General features: G+C 34.2%; 3 protein-coding genes across 4 annotated transcripts; 2 read left to right on the plus strand and 1 right to left on the minus strand.

The window, feature by feature from the left end:
- Nucleotides 1-522: 522 nt before the first annotated feature.
- On the plus strand, nt 523-1,275 carry LOC133830322 (uncharacterized). Its single transcript, XM_062260288.1, has 2 exons — nt 523-1,023; nt 1,255-1,275. Exons 1-2 carry the CDS (start codon nt 523-525, stop codon nt 1,273-1,275), a joined length of 522 nt encoding a protein of 173 aa, XP_062116272.1.
- A 1,281-nt stretch (nt 1,276-2,556) lies between these two features.
- LOC133828769 (protein DETOXIFICATION 43) lies at nt 2,557-10,201 on the plus strand. The gene is made up of 14 exons (XM_062258872.1): nt 2,557-2,788; nt 6,325-6,454; nt 6,583-6,704; nt 6,810-7,151; nt 7,248-7,402; nt 7,484-7,619; nt 7,713-7,809; nt 7,904-8,004; nt 8,093-8,256; nt 9,075-9,146; nt 9,235-9,351; nt 9,450-9,545; nt 9,641-9,762; nt 9,896-10,201. Exons 2-14 carry the CDS (start codon nt 6,354-6,356, stop codon nt 9,954-9,956), a joined length of 1,686 nt encoding a protein of 561 aa, XP_062114856.1. The 5' UTR covers nt 2,557-2,788; nt 6,325-6,353; the 3' UTR covers nt 9,957-10,201.
- Nucleotides 10,202-12,451: 2,250 nt separating this feature from the next.
- LOC133829629 (zinc finger CCCH domain-containing protein 30-like) lies at nt 12,452-16,790 on the minus strand. Of its 2 annotated transcripts, none has more exons than XM_062259361.1 (2): nt 16,659-16,790; nt 12,452-15,399 (listed from the first exon to the last, which is right to left on the minus strand). In XM_062259361.1, exon 2 carries the CDS (start codon nt 15,365-15,367, stop codon nt 13,178-13,180), a length of 2,190 nt encoding a protein of 729 aa, XP_062115345.1. In that variant the 5' UTR covers nt 15,368-15,399; nt 16,659-16,790; the 3' UTR covers nt 12,452-13,177. The 2 variants fall into 2 exon arrangements, with proteins under 2 accessions (XP_062115345.1, XP_062115344.1); XM_062259360.1 differs by having other exon boundaries at nt 16,515-16,790.

Genomic DNA, 16,790 nt, shown 5'->3' on the forward strand with positions numbered 1-16,790 from the left:
TCAAAAAAGGTCTCTTACCTTTCAATTATTTAGGGATGAAGATCAGCAACAAGCGTATCACAAAGGCGGATTGTGAATGCTTGGTGGACAAAATGATGATAAGAATTCGCACTTGGAGCACTCGAAACCTTTCGTTTGCTGGCAGGTGTGTTTTAATTAACTCAGTCATATTTTCTATTAATACCTACTGGTCTCAAATAGTTATTCTTCTGAAGGCTGTTGTGAAAAGAATAAATCAGCTTTGTCGAGCTTTCCTTTGGAAAGGAAGAGCTGATTATGATGGGCCTGGTCAAGTGGCTTGGGAGGAGACTTGTAAGACTAAAAAGAATGGAGGTATTGGCTTTAGAGATGTTGGTTTATGGAATAAATGTGCAGTTGGTAAATTTGTTTGGGCAATTGAAAAAAAAAAAGAAGATAATTTGTGGGTCAAATGGATTCACAATGTGTATTTGAAAGAGAAGGAGTGGTGGAGCTACAAGCCTCCCTCTAAGCAGCTAGTATTGGTCTAAAATAGTTCAGATCATGGAGGAATTTCGAATAGGTTTGGTTGCAGCAGAGTTCCGAAAGAATACCTTTAGTATAGCTGCCTTGTATAGACGTTTGAAGAGCTTGAATGAGACCAGATGGAACTACACTCTTATATGGGATAGGATGAGTATTCCCAAGCATAAGTTCATAGCATGGCTTGCTCTCAAGAAGAGATTACAAACCAAAGACAGATTGCTTCGTTTTGGATTCAATATTGATACTTGCTGTGTGTTGTGTGGGCAGGTTAATGAAACTCATGAGCACATTTTTTATGGTTGTGCCTTTAGTACTAGGTGCATTCATGAGGTGTTGAACTGGATGGGTATTGGGACTAATTTGTGCCAGCTTCGTGGAATAATGAATTGGGTTAGGCATTGTGGTCATTCCAATTGTCGAAGGCGGATGTACTTATGTGCGATTACTGCAAGTGTGTATCATATTTGGTGCTCTAGGAATGATGCTTTATGGAACTCTAAATCTCCAATAGTCACAAATGTAATTAGAAATATAAAAAGAGAAATCTGTAATAGATTTACTTTCATAGATACAAAAGGCTTTAGCAAAGAGGATATAGATTGGGTGGGGCAATTACATTGTAATTAATTGATTGGTGTTTGTATTTGGTTTTGCGCATAATACAATTTTGAGCTGATTTACCAAAAAAATATATATATGATTTTTTTATTTCTGTTACACTATTTGCGACGAAAATATATTGTGTTGCAGCGAGTTGCTCGCCGCAAATAAGAGTTAGACAAGACAAAGCATCCATTATTTGCGGCGAATAATATGACTAATTGGGGGGAATTATTTTAAAATTTTGCCGCAAATAATAAAGGTCAATTACGACCAAATCCATAATTATTTGCGGCAGATTTACTAATATTTGCAGCGGTATGTTCGCCGCAAATAATGAGGTTATTTGCAGTGGGAATTTTATTCGCGACTAATAATGGTATGTGCAACGACCTTTTTGTGGCGAATTTTTGGAGTATTTGCGGCAAAATTGATCGCCGCAAAAATCTCAATTTCTTGTAGTGTATATACAAACAAATACATATATATATCTAAATATAAATATATATATTTGTATATTTCTCTCATCTCTCTTTTATTTTCTATCTTTCCTTCATGATCAACAATGGATCACCAAAAAAGAAGGGAAAAAAATTGATCTAACTATATATATATATATATGATAGATATTTTTAATATAGAGAACTAATTAATAAAAATTGATATATATATATATGTATAGCAAAACTCTTCTACTTAAGATAAAAAAAAAATGGAAGATCATTTCATATTCATTATAACTATTAATATAATTTATAGGCTGACTAGCTAGCATGAAGACAATATACAATGATTAAAAAGAAACAAATTATAATTAATAATGTGTAATAACAATCAATAACCGGTAAAATTAGGTAATTAATAAAAGGTCGATGATGATGATGATGGGAAGTATGATATAGTGTGTATATATACATATATATATTTATATATAGTTAGACTATTAATTTACATTGGGTCATCACTTGTGGTACTTGTGGTACTATAGCTAGTATAGTGTAGTCAAGAAGGGTATGATTAATTGGGAATCCTACGAAGCAACCATATAAGAGAAAAGTTTGATAGCTACCTACTTAGACAGTACACCATGTGTTTGTTTGTTTGTCTAATTGTGTCACAACACAAAGTATATATATAGTACAATATTTGAAGATATTACATTTGTTAGGGTTTGTGGAATATCCACCCAAACCAATAAATAATACCATCATCATCATCATCATCATTTACATATATATATATGGTTAAACCTCTCAATTTTTCAAACCCTATTTAATCCATGCGTATGTACTTCTATTTTGTACATCTACGTGTCACTCTCTCATTGGCTCATCACATTCCTTCCTTCTCCAATATATATATATAGCTCTCTTTTTATAAACTTTGTATAGTGCTCTAGCTATATATTATTATTATTATTATGAATAATATTATTATAAGGGTTCAAAAGTGATTGGGAGAGCAAGCAAAGCTAGGCACATTATTATATAAAGGCTTGTGTTTGTTGGTAGGATTTCATGTGTAGTATATCGTTCTCTTTTCTTCTCATTGATATCTCTAAAACTCTCTGAACAGAGTAATAAGTTGGTAGAAATAGAAAGAAGAGAAGCTCAGAAGCTCATATCATCATATCATATATATATATATATATCTTTTCCCCGGAGGACAAAACCACAAGCAGCTGGTACGTTTATATATATATATATATATATACACATATATATTATAAACTTTCGTTACTTATTTACTTAAGATCATCTCATCATAACCTCCTATATATATATTGTATATATATATAGTTACTCAGAATTGTTTTATAATGAGGTAACTATATATTATGCACATATATATAGATGATCGAAAACTACTTACTCTAGTCTCACCTAGATTTCACGTACACGTAGAAATATACGTGTATAAAAGATCAAATGCATGCATGCACATGTATACGTATAGCAATATATGTGTATGAACGTGTAAAAATAACATGTATATAGCAATATTATTAATATACATATATAATATAGAGAAACTATTATATATATATATATATCTAATAATATTATGACCAGTGTTTGTGTGGCATATATTCCATATTAAGTTGTAATAATTAAATACCTCCCATTCCAAACAAATCAATATATTTCAGTCGTGATTGAAATGATCATCACTTCTTATCTCCTTACGTAACGTGAATTATATATATATATATGTGGTTGAGATAAGCTTTAATTTTTTGTTAGTCGAAAGTCTAACTATGTTACACTATATTATGTTTTTTTTTTTTTTTTTTAGTGGGGTGAGTGCTGACACGCATTTCCACTAACCAAATAAGTGCATGGAGTACGGTCTTAATTAATTGGTCATTATAATTAATAATAATATTATTACAACCTTAACAAACATAATTAATAATAATAAACATCAATTTTCTCTATCTCCGTACGTATCGATGTACAACCACTCCTTCGCATGCATATACATATATATATTATACAAAAGTAATTTTTCAATATACCAAAGTAAACAAATTAATCCAATAAATCCATAATATATCACTTAGCTACGTAAACAAATTAATCCAATAAATCCATTCCACGCATGATAGCTCCAAGTTTTTGTCTATAGTACTAACTTTAGTGTATATATATATATACATATACTTTAATTTACATTTCAGTGCTATCTAGTGTAATCCATCTCATTTTTTTCAATAAAATTCATCTATTTATTATTCTTTCATTCACTAACCTAATTTATTCCACCAAATTGTATTTATATCCCACACAACGTTTTTTTTTTATTCCGTAATATTAATGGTCCTGAAATTCAAATTTGAAGATGGCATGTTAAAAAAATAATTAACCTAAAGTTTAATTTCGATCAACAAATTATATATATTATATTTAAGTAATTAATATAAAATTTTCTTCACAATTATTTATATAAAATTAGGGAGCCAGGTGGTGTAACAAGTACCTGGGACAGGTTAATCTATTATATATTAGTTTATTATTATATATATATATATTCAATCTCGAGAAACGTTACTTCCCGACCACATATGAATAATTTCAAAAAAATTAAGGATCTCTCCAAGGACTACTATTTCATATATCCCTACCTACTTATATATGTATTATATATTTATATATATATAAATGTGTATATATAACATCTTCATGTGTATATATGCATGTGTATATATATATATACTATTATGTACATTGTACAGTAATTATAACATCTTCATGTATTACATATACTTAATAAATTAATATCAGTTATTAGTCTTCTCTTCTTACACGTACGTACAAGTACATCACTATAATTAAATACGACTAGTTGGTGAAAATTGCCAAGTTTTTGGAGTTATTTTTTATTATTTCTTAATTTTGATTTTTTGTTTTTTTCAAAATGACATCTGTCTAAAATTTCGACTGAAATATATAAAAATTTCGACTAACTGTCTGAATTTTTTTATTATCTATCTCGAGTGTCGGATATCATTTTGCAAAAAATTATTAAAATATAAATCAAAATACAAAATGACTCCAAAAAATTAGGTGATTTTGACAAAGAAGAATATTATCTTTTAACGTTCATATGTATTCGCTGGATCGATCATTCTGTTATATAACTTTTTGTATAGTAGAAAATATTTCGAAACTTTGGATAATGAAATTTTGTTTGGTTTCAATAATATTATCGATCTCCACACATTATTGCCTCCTATTTTGTCATTTTCATGAAACTTCCACTATTTTGTGTTTATTGTACGTCTCTTCTTTTTCTGAGAAGACAATCTCTCGATCTGGTGTATATATATATATATTGAATAAAAAGAACTTTTACATGGAAAAATCATTACCATAATTACTTTGTAGTGATGATATTATTAGTTAATATATAATGTGCTTTATAATTAAGAATAATTAATTAGCTAGCCTTGGAATTATTGCGTAAAGGGTCATATATATGTATATGTATAGTACAAGTGTACTATATATATATATATATTAATTAGTTTATAACAACCAAATCTTCATCAAGACACATAGAAAAGAATCTTCTTTCCGAGGAAGCTGCATATAGACATGGACAAGAGATAAATTCCTATATATCTCATATAATAAATATATATATGATTATGAAGTTATATCAGGGGATTGAGGAACCAAGGGAGGTTTATGTAATATCTAACTTCTATGACTACTGCCACACATATATACATAAATATATATATTTATATTATATAGTACTTATCTGTATATTTGTGTTTGGCCATGCCAGCAGACTAATAAGTTTTTGTCCATGCATGTATTGAATCGAGATAACTAGCCATTTGTTGCCAAATCTCCTGTGATGACTACCACACACACACATACACACACATATATTTATATATATATAAATATACATTAAACACATTAATTTCATTCCTTACTTTGACCAACTTAGGCAAAGAAACAATATATATATAAATATATAATGTAGAATAATTAACAATTTTTCCCGCTGAATTATAGCCATTATAGAGTTTTGCCCAACTAAACTTTTTTTTATCGAAAATGCTCCCTGAACTATGTAAATCATTGCAAACATGTCATTTTTGTTACATTCCGGTCATTTTTTTTAAGCAGTTTACTATCATGCATAGTTATAGTACGATGGGTCATTTAACTAGCTGGAATTAATCGAAATCGAGTTTATTGACGCTAAACATATAAAAATTAGTTCTAAAAATGCTCGTATACATATTCTCAAAATTTATTATTATATCAGTATTTATTTGTCGATTCATGCCACATTAGTACACATTTGCCACAAAAAAAAGTTAAGGGGCCAAAACTCTATAAAGTTCATAGTTGGGGGGAAATTTTCCTATTTATTATACCCTATAATTAATGTATGTATCAGCATTTTCAAGGCTTGATATTGGTAATAGTTTCCAAGTAACTTCATCATCATCTCTAATGGGTCGGCGAGGCCATATTTTGATGAGTAAGACAGCGTTAGTATAGAGACTACTGCTACGAACTAGCCACTATATATTCAAAGCTAATTAAACAACATAACTGAGGAAGGTTTTACTCTCACAAACGTTCATAAAAACCTTCATTATTATCTCAACATGAACATATATTACTATAGTTTTGTTGTAACCTTGATTATTCTGGTTTTCTGGGCTAGTTATTAATCTTATTAATCTCTCTGCAGTCTGAAAAGTACGTACTAAGCTTCACATTATGGCTGAGAATGGAGATAATAATTCCCATAACATAGCAAAGAAGAGTATTAGCAGTAGTAAGTGGAATTTGCCTGTTGGTGTTTTCTTCAGAGATGCAAGGTACGTAATAATCAACTTTTTGAACCCTTTCCAGTTCTCATCTTTATAATCTTTATATTTTAGCCCAAATACAAAAAAAAATTAATACAAGTACCATATTTGTGATTATATATATATATTATTATTAGGCATGTTTTCAAGTGGGATGCTCTTGGAAAAGAGATTCTAGGGATGGCTCTACCTGCAGCCTTGGCTGTAGCAGCTGATCCCATTGCTTCTCTAATTGACACAGCTTTCATTGGCCATATTGGTATGGTTTTTTTCTTTTTTCTTTTTTTGTGTTTGATTATCTTCATCATTTGATATGTTGATAGGAATCTGTTTACTTAGTTTTTTTTTTTTCTGTGTTTATCAGGGCCTGTGGAGCTGGCTGCAGCTGGTGTGTCCATTGCCTTGTTCAACCAAGCCTCGAGGATCACCATTTTTCCACTGGTCAGCATTACAACCTCGTTTGTTGCTGAGGAAGATACTGTTGCAAACATGAAATTGAAAGCTGCCCATGTTGAGAGTAGTGCCCTTGATGACATGGAGAAAGGTGCAGCCAAGCTAGAACCTAAAGGAGATGATGATGATGATGATGATGATGATGATGATGATGATGATGGCAAGCTTGAGAATGAAAAATCCAATTCTAAAGAGACTAAATATGATTGCAAAGACAGTGATGCAAAAGGTTTATCAGAACCAGAGAATAATGGTATGTTATATAGTGCTCTCTTCCTTTTCTTCTTGTAACTGATATGGTAGTTTAGTTAGTTGATGATTTCTTGATCAATTTCGAATGAAACTGCAGTGGGCAAGTTGGAGAAAACCAAAGTAAAAAAGGGAAAAAGACATATTGCTTCAGCATCAACAGCTCTCATTTTTGGCATAATACTAGGCCTTGTTCAGGCAATTTTTCTTATGTTTGGAGCCAGAACTCTCTTGGGAGTAATGGGAGTGAAACATGTAAGTGTTGATTTCCTTATGATTCATACCAGTAAAGAACCAAACTTTGGACACAATTTAACTGTGTTTCTTGTTCAATAGGACTCTCCTATGCTAGCCCCAGCAGAGAAGTACTTAGTCACAAGAGCATTTGGTGCTCCAGCAGTTCTTCTAACCTTGGCTATGCAGGGTATCTTCAGAGGGTTTAAGGATACAACTACACCTTTATATGTCATAAGTATGAACATCTCTTTAATCTCTCTTCTGCTTCTGGTTTTAGTCAGCAGTACTATGATTACAAAAAAGCTAAGACTTTTCATTATGATGGCAGTGTTGGGATATTCATTGAATGTTGCCCTTGACCCTCTCCTTATCTTTGTCTGCCACTTGGGAATCAGAGGTGCAGCCATTGCACATGTTCTTTCTCAGTAAGTAAAAACTATTCAATCACATGGTGTTGACTTATTCCTAAACATATCATCTCATCTCAACTGACATGATGTTATAATTATCATATTTCAGGTACTTGATGGCTTTCACCCTCTTCTTGATTTTGATGAGAAAAGTTAACCTCTTACCTCCAAGTCTTAAGGATTTGCAGTTCGGTCGGTTTCTTAAAAATGGTAACAGAAAACACCCTTCCCCTTCCATCTCTCATAAACAACCACCTTCAATTCCTCTTGATAACTCAACTTCGGTTGGAATAAACAGGTGGTTTCTTGCTGGCAAGGGTGATAGCTGTGACATTCTGTGTCACCTTAGCAGCATCTTTGGCTGCGCGGCTTGGTGCTACACCTATGGCTGCATTCCAAACTTGCTTACAGGTCTGGTTGACATCTTCTCTGCTCGCCGATGGTTTGGCCATCTCCATTCAGGTAACGGTTTCAACTCAAAACCAATTGGAAATAAGTAAAGTAATTTATCGTCTTGTAAATAGTTTTCCCACTTCTATTTGATGAAGGGTCTTATAACTCTTTTGATGCACTATTACTTTTGGATCAAATGCTCGTTTGAGATATATATAAGAGGCTTATTTGAGTATCTCATCATTTCATTGACTACTTAATTAAACAAACTCTCTTATATGCTTCTTCAAGAAGGTGACTTTTGTTTTGGATTAGATGCTTGTTTGAGTTATTAGACTGATATCATGTTAAGAGTTTTATCTCAAAATCGATTAATATTGAGTGGAGTAACTCATAATCTTATGTTTTGGATTAGATGCTTGTTTGAGTTATTAGACTGATATCATGTTAAGAGTTCTATCTCAAAATCGACTAATATTGAGTGGAGCAACTCATAATCTTATGTTTTGGATTAGATGCTTGTTTGAGTTGTTAGACTGATATTATGTTAAGAGTTCCATCTCAAAATCGATTAATATTGAGTGGAGTAACTCATAATCTTATGTTTTGGATTAAATGCTTGTTTGAGTTATTAGACTGATATCATGTTAAGAGTTCTATTTCAAAATCGATTAATATTGAGTGGAGTAACTCATAATCTTATGTTTTGGATTCGATGCTTGTTTGAGTTGTTAGACTGATATTATGTTAAGAGTTCTATCTCAAAATCAATTAATATTGATATAGGAGGCTAATTGAGAATATACTTTTTCTTAGTTCTAAATCAATCTACTTTTTGCACCAACATCTTCTCACTATGCTCCTCTATGCACTGTTGTTTTCTCTAGGCTATTCTAGCTTGTGCATTCGCAGAGAAAGACTACAAGAAAGCCACAGCTGCAGCTAACCGTGTACTACAGGTACTGCACTTGTATCCAACTGAGTTAAGACACTCAGAACCATATGATGATATCAGACACTTGTTAAGACACTTGTTTGTTATTGCAGATGAGTTTTGTTCTAGGAGTGGGGCTTACCTTCGTTGTTGGACTTGGTCTGTTCTTTGGAGCAGGAATCTTCTCTAGAGATGTTCATGTTTTGCACCTCATAAGAATTGGCCTTCCGGTACATATACATACATATATATATATGTTTGATCCAGTACAAATATTTGTACTGCTTTGTTCAATCTTTTCTTAATGAAATCTCTGCCAAATATACAGTTTGTTGCAGCAACTCAGCCCCTCAACTCCTTGTCATTTGTGTTCGATGGTGTCAACTTTGGTGCCTCTGACTTTGCATACTCAGCATACTCCTTGGTAACTTTACAATACTATATAATACTACATAATAATAATAATAATAGAGAAGCATATCAAAGAAACTAAAATATAACATTACTTGGTTTGATCAGGCTCTGGTAGCGGTAGCAAGCATAACAGCCTTAATTACTTTGTCCAAAAGCAATGGTTTTGTTGGAATCTGGATTGCTCTAACCATCTATATGGGGCTGCGCATGTTTGCTGGTATATGGAGGTACGAGTGTGTATGTTTTTATCGAATAGAGAGCACGAGTTACTCAATTCATAGTCGATCGATTTTGAGTTGGAACCAATGAATGTTAACATTTTTCTTCAACTCAAACTATGGTGTTTTGTTACTTTTACAGGATGGGGACTGGAACTGGACCATGGCGCTTTCTCAGGGTTCCATTTGCAGCATCAAGCTAGCTCCACATGTAGAGCTTTATATATATATATATATATATATATATATATCCATTGCTGTTACCCTGAGTGTTGGAGACTTTGTTATCTGTATTTTGTGTAGTTTATTTTTACATCATTTTTGTTTAGTAGTTCATATGTTTGTACTGTAATTTCCTCCATATATCTTTCGTTTGGAGGGAAATGTTTTGAGAGTTGCCATATATATACACTATAAATATATATTATATATTTCCTTGTTTTTGTGTATCTTTAATTCTTGGCAATAAAAATCATTATAAAGGAAAGTAATCACATTGTGTTAAATTCTATGATACATATACATATATAGTAGGAATATAAGCTTAAACATCTCCCGATTGGTCTCATCTATTAGTAAAGCAGTCATACTTTATTCGTCTAAACTAGAACTTTCTCTTTCCAAAAGGCATAAATGCAAATAAAAAATATATATGGGCTAAGCTTCGCGGCTTAGTGGACTTCGTAATAAAAGAGACAATGCGCAAGAACCTACCCTTGGGAGGGGAACAACAATTAGAAACAACTGTAAATATCCCGTAAGCTGAGGAGCAAAAGGAGAAATCTGCCCGAGGAGGGGCTCGCATCTGATTAGCTAATTGGTGAGACAATAGCTTTCCATGGCGATGATCAGTAGCTAGTCCAAGAGGATGATCAGCCACACTGGGACTGAGACACGGCCTAGACTCCTAGAGGAATCACATTGTGTTAAATTCTATGATATATATATACATATATAGTAGGAATATAAGCTGAAACATCTCTTGGGTCTCAACTATTGGTAAAGCAGCCATACTTTATTCGTCTAAACTAGAAATTTATTTAGCAGCTCTTTCCAAAAGCCATGAATGCAAATAAAAAACATATCTGGGATAAGCTTCGTGGCTCGGTGGTCTTCGTAATAAAAGAGACAACGCGTAAGAATCTGCCCGTGGGAGGGGAACAATAATTGGAAACGACTGCCAATATCCCGCAAGCTGAGGAGCAAAAAGAGAATCCACCCGAGGAGGGACTCGCATTTGATTAGCTAATTGGTGAGACAATAGCTTACCAAAGCGATGATCAGTAGCTTGTCCGGGAGAATAATCAGCCACACTGGAACTGAGACTGAGATACGGCCCAAACTCCTACAGGAGGTAGCAGTGGGGAAATTTCCGCATAAATATCCAAAAGCTTGGTCATTTTTAACTATGTTTTTGTCTCGGTTTCTTTCAAGTTCAACAATCATAACTTTATTGATCAAGAGTAGAAAATTGATACAAAATCATAGATATATATAGGACTAAAAGTACATTAAGAAACCTTGTTTAAGTATATATTGTGGTTTTCACTACAAATGAGACCATCCTTATTTGTCGTATTCTTACCAGTTGACTTTTATTAGTTTTGTCGTGATCAATGCTGTCGTTTACACAAGTATTGTCGTTTGCATGAAATTATTGTATATTGTCGTTTGAATTAAAATATTGTCGTATGGGTTAATGTGGCCAATAAAGTCTATGCACTAATTACATCTAGATTTGGCAAATTACACAATCTACTTTATTTAGATTTTCTTTTCCCTAATGGGATCGCACATTACCTAACCTAACCAATTACCACTTTTTCTTCTAAAAAAGGAAAAAAAATGCATATGACACAGAAGTCCATTACTCATGCACAGTAAAATTCTAAGTTTGGCTTGGCTGGTTTGAGCTTTAAATTCTTGTCCCAAATACCAAAAAGCATAGTTGACTAGCCTATTCATTAATTAGAAAGAAAGAGAAAAAATCTTCAATTTAAGATCCATACATTTCTGAGAATTTGAAAACAATATGAACTTTCAAACATGTGTTTGAACAAGCTGTGATCACACTACAAGTTAAGAAATCTTTGCTCTTGTAGTCAAAATATTTAGTAGAGTGAAAATCACAAGAATGTTTAGGAGAAAATCATGGGTTATGGAATCAATCACATCATAAGATGTTGACCTGTGTTGAAAATGAGATTACATAATACAAAATATTTCTCTTTAGACCCCCACTCACACAAGTAATGATGTTGGAGATGACATTAATTATATTAATGATGCTTTAAGACAAACCATTAAAACACTTTAGAAGGAAGTAACCTAGGTCAGGTTCAGGTCTACTCAACCGACCTATGAAAGATTGATAGGCCCCACCACATAATGGACATATCATATATATATATATATATAAAAGTAATAAACTTCATCTCACTCCCAATAAAGTCTCACCCACCCACCACTTTATGGGATGAGTGAGTGGTTGGCATCACAAAATATACACCTTCATTCCCATTTTCTTATTCTTATATATATCTACATTTACTATATATACATAAAAAGAATGGGAAAGAATCCAATCCATATATATTTATTAATTACAAAGATAAGATAGCACAACAACCTAATAGTAAAGGGTCCCACCAACATTAAAGAATTGGTTTTTTTTTCTAAAGACAGACAGAGATGTTGATGATGATAATAAAGGTATTGATATTAATAAGAAGAATAACTTTCGAGTTCAGTTCTACACAAAGTTCAGTACTGAACTTGGAAATGAATCTAAAAATGGGGGTTTAGTTTTTCAAATATTTCTCAAGCCTTTTGTCCCAAGAAATATAAACTACTTTCCCCCCACTGATCCATTTTTTGTTTCGTCAAAATTATACATAGAGAGAGAGAGAGAGAGAGAGAGAGAGAGAGAGAGAATACAATATTCAAAAAAACATTAGAGCAAAAGGGAAAAAAAGGGTCTTTAGAATACAAAGCTCTTCCACTTGTTCCATGACAATGGAACCTCTTTGAAGATGAAATTTAAAGGCAAAAAAAAAAATATATAAATAATACTAGAAACAGAGAGAGTAATGGAAGAATACCTAACCCAACTGGTTCCTTTTAATAACTAGCCAGGGAGAGATCGGGAGCCTTCTTCCTTTTTCATATCTCTGCTACAAAGAATATATTGGTAAGAATTGAATAATCTTCTGAAACGTTTGAGCCATCCCCTAACACCTTCTCCTTCGAAATTTTTACCTATAGTTTAGTTACCTTTTTGATATTACCTGTCTGTTCCCTCCACAACAAAATGACCCCCCGAGAAAGGAAAAAATGAAACATACATATATATATATACCATCTGAACCTATATCCACGAGTAAAATGAATTTGTTCATCTTTTTGAAAGACTAAGAACTGATGATCATGCTAGCTGCATCTGCTCAACCCAAGCTCCTAAAACAGAATGATCGATGGATTCAATTTGGGGTTTGGAATTCAGACCCTCACCGGATGCTGCGGCACCATTTCTAACTGGAGGTACCGGCTTATCTTTCATCATCTCAGGTGGAGATTCCTTGACAAGAGACTGGACCCACGACAAGTCTGGCTCTTCCCCATTGTTTCCAAACTCAAATGAAGACGATCTTTTCATTCGACTCTGGTCTTCTCCGTTGTTGACAGACCAATCCAACTTTCCATTGGGAGAACCCCATTTAGACCAATTTACAGGAGAACCGACAACTGATGAAGTGTGGTTGGATCCAAGTTCCCTTGAGCTGAGGCTGCGTAGCTGCTGGTGCTGCTGCTTCTCGCGCTGAGAAAAGGCAGAGAGGCGTGCACCCATGGGAGATATTGGCTCTACGCTCCTAGGAGACATCCTTCCAGGAGACTGAACGCCAAATGTAGCCTGTAAAAGAGGGTGGTCCACTGTTTTGGGTGACATAACAGCAGTGTTAATTGGTGATAACATGCACTGCTGCTGATGTTGAAACTGGTTTAGCAAAGCTGATTTATGAGTAGGGGAAAATGTAGAAGCTGTCATATGGTCAGAATACCGAGGTGATGAAGAGATCTCAGCAGAAAATAGCTCTTCAAGGTTGGAAGGTGTTAGTGTTTTAGACCGACAAGAACGACTTGCTGAAGCAGAACTCATCCGAGGCTGAGAAAAACAGCTCATATCATTAAAGAGCTGCTGTTGGGCATCAAGTTCGAGCAACATATTCAAATCCTCAGGTGGTATGTCACGGGCACTGAATGAAGATCTCAGGCGGCTTGATTGGAGGTTACTACCAGGGAGATGAAGTGTTGGCACATTAGGCTGCGGCCAAGCCATTGACGAATGGGACATACCATTTGCTGAAGGTGACATGGGCTGCGAAAAGGGGGAAGGGGACATGGCAGAGACTGATGAAGGAGAACCAGGAAAGAGACTCAAAGCAGCAGCCATGTCCATAACACTAGGTCCATTTGGACCAGATGCTGATGCACGAGGTGAAGGGACTCCAGATCCAGTGGAGACATACAAAGGTCGAAGCTCTTCAGTTCTGTGGGCAAAAAAGCAAACCCTTCTATTGCAGCTGGTACCATCCTTACAAAGACGAGTACGGTACTGAGCTGGGTGGAGCCAGCACTCAAACACACCATGAGCATATTCACACAAATCCCCACGCCTGCAAGCTCCTTTCCTGAACTCAGGACAGGGAACACAGCTGTAATGGAACTTCCTTGGATCTCTCCTTCGTGCATTCTCTCCTGGATGAACGAATGGGCATTCAGTCCAATCATGTGAATATGCTCGTGAACATGGTCGAACCTTAAAGGAGAACATGCGAAATTCATCTGTTGCATAAATGCTGTTCTTGATGTCAGGGATGGATGGATCAATTGGATACTCCTTTTTCTCCAGTGTCGAGATATGAGGCAGATCAGACATCTTTGAAATCACAGGAGATGACACTGAGTGAGGAGAGTGAACCCCATTGTCAGGAGAAGAAGAGAGAGTTGACGAGTCTGACTTTGAGCAATTAATGGATAGATGCATAGGGTGCTCACCAACAGAGCCACCATAAGCATCCTTTGACAGTAGCTCCTCAAATATAGCTTTCATGCCTTGCAGCTTTGGATGAATGACAATCACATCAACAGGGCGATGACCATTGGCGTCCATCAAGTTAGGATCAGCACCAGCAGATAAAAGCAGCTTGACAACATCAAGGGCATCAACAGACCCACCAGAAGCAGCACAATGAAGGGCAGTGCTTTTGTGCACACCGCAAGATAGGTTTACATCAACTTCAGGACACGAGAGCACAAGCTTAAGCACATCAACACTACCATAAGTGGCAGAAACCATTAATGGAGTTCTATACTCTGAAACAATGTGCTTGGCACCTTTACGGCGGCTATACCATACTCCAATATCATTAATTGAAGAAGAATCATGCTCAATTGAACGCTTAAAGCCTTCAACATCATTATCGGATGCAAGCTCCAGTAAATTACTAAGAGAATCTTCAGCTTTAACAGTAAGACCATTCATTTCTTTGGTGTTGGACGCAGTTTCAACAGTGGATGACGATGAAGATTTTGAACTCTCTGGACCACTACACATACTTCAGTTAGCCGAAATTTTGATTCAAGATGCTGAAAAATCAAAAAACCCAAGGAAAGATTATTATTTATTAAAAGAAAAATTATGAAAGTGCCAATCAAACAAGGACACACTTGAGAACTAAAAGGCTTTGTAAAGTAAAACACATGGAGATATATGAGGAATCTACTAGAACAACTGGTTACAGAAAACTATAATAAAGTAAAAATACTAGATGGGGGAAAACATACCAAAAATCACAAAACAAATTTAGGGAATGGGGACGAGTACATATCAAAAGCTTTTTGGGTTCTAGAGAGAGAAAAAACCAAGACACAAAACGTCCATATAAAGAAAGCAAGACCAACCCAAGACAGTGTAAACACACTATATATATATATTGTTATCTTATTGAAAAACTTCCATCTTTTAACCCCCCGAATTTGGAAAAACCTGGTTCTAGAAAACCAATGGCAAAGAGAGGTTAATCAACAAGAACAAACAAGCAACACGCCACCATATATAGAATCATTACAAAATCAGGTATACCGTATAAAGTACAATCTGACCCCAAAATCAATTCCCAAAACCCATTAAAGTGAACACACACAAACAACAAAAAAGGAGTGGAACTTTAACATATGATAGAAACAGGGAATCTTCTCTCAAGGCCACAGAACAAATCCAAAGTAATCTAGAATCATCTGAAACGAATATATCACCATTTGTTTATCTTCAGAATTGACACAAAAAATTATTCTTATTCTCAACAAACAAAAAAGTTATCTTCCATGATATCACAAATCAAGAACCAAATCGTAATAAATAAGAACAAAAAAACACACGAAGCATAATGTGAAATCATCATCAAAGATGAAATCAAATCAATTTACAGAATAAAAGGTACCAACTTTCTCCAATATTAAAAAATAATCTTTAACAGTAATCATTTATTCATCAATATCGAACATTTCAAGCTCAAAATTACGACTAAAAATTTAAGAAATCAGCACAAAACACAATCAAAATTCCAGAGAGCTTACAAGAGTATTCAAGTCAACATACGAAGAAAAAAATAAGACTCTGATTACAGAGACGATATTAGGGCACAGAAACATCGAGATAAGCAACAACTAAAGAACACATAAATAAATAAATAAAAACTCACCGATTCTCAGTCTGAACCGAAGATCGAAAAGACACCAAAACCAAGTAAACGAAGAATCAGTAGAAGAAATTATCGATCCAAAAATCAAAAATTGACCATTTACATAAATAAGAAAGAAAAAACAAAATCTAAAGCTTCCATTACCATCGATGAGACCGAGGAATCATATAAAGATGGCGAGAGAGAGTTTCAGAAGAGAGAGAGAGAGTGAGATGGGGGGAAGAAGAGAGAGAGAGAGAGAGAGTAACGTTTGAGAAATGAAATTCAAATGAAATG

The sequence above is a fragment of the Humulus lupulus genome, chromosome 4, assembly GCF_963169125.1.
Source record: "Humulus lupulus chromosome 4, drHumLupu1.1, whole genome shotgun sequence".
Classification (NCBI taxonomy): Eukaryota; Viridiplantae; Streptophyta; class Magnoliopsida; order Rosales; family Cannabaceae; genus Humulus; species Humulus lupulus.

Excerpts from the sequence above, each read along its gene's own strand:
- LOC133830322 (XM_062260288.1), top strand. The coding sequence starts at position 523 with ATGGAGGAATTTCGAATAGGTTTGGTTGCAGCAGAGTTCCGAAAGAAT. Across the intron at positions 1,024-1,254 it reads AATCTCCAATAGTCACAAAT|CGAGTTGCTCGCCGCAAATA; the intron begins GTAATTAGAAAT and ends ATTGTGTTGCAG.
- LOC133828769 (XM_062258872.1), top strand. The coding sequence starts at position 6,354 with ATGGCTGAGAATGGAGATAATAATTCCCATAACATAGCAAAGAAGAGT. Across the intron at positions 6,705-6,809 it reads AGCTTTCATTGGCCATATTG|GGCCTGTGGAGCTGGCTGCA; the intron begins GTATGGTTTTTT and ends TGTGTTTATCAG. Across the intron at positions 8,257-9,074 it reads GTTTGGCCATCTCCATTCAG|GCTATTCTAGCTTGTGCATT; the intron begins GTAACGGTTTCA and ends TGTTTTCTCTAG.
- LOC133829629 (XM_062259361.1), bottom strand. The coding sequence starts at position 15,367 with ATGTGTAGTGGTCCAGAGAGTTCAAAATCTTCATCGTCATCCACTGTT.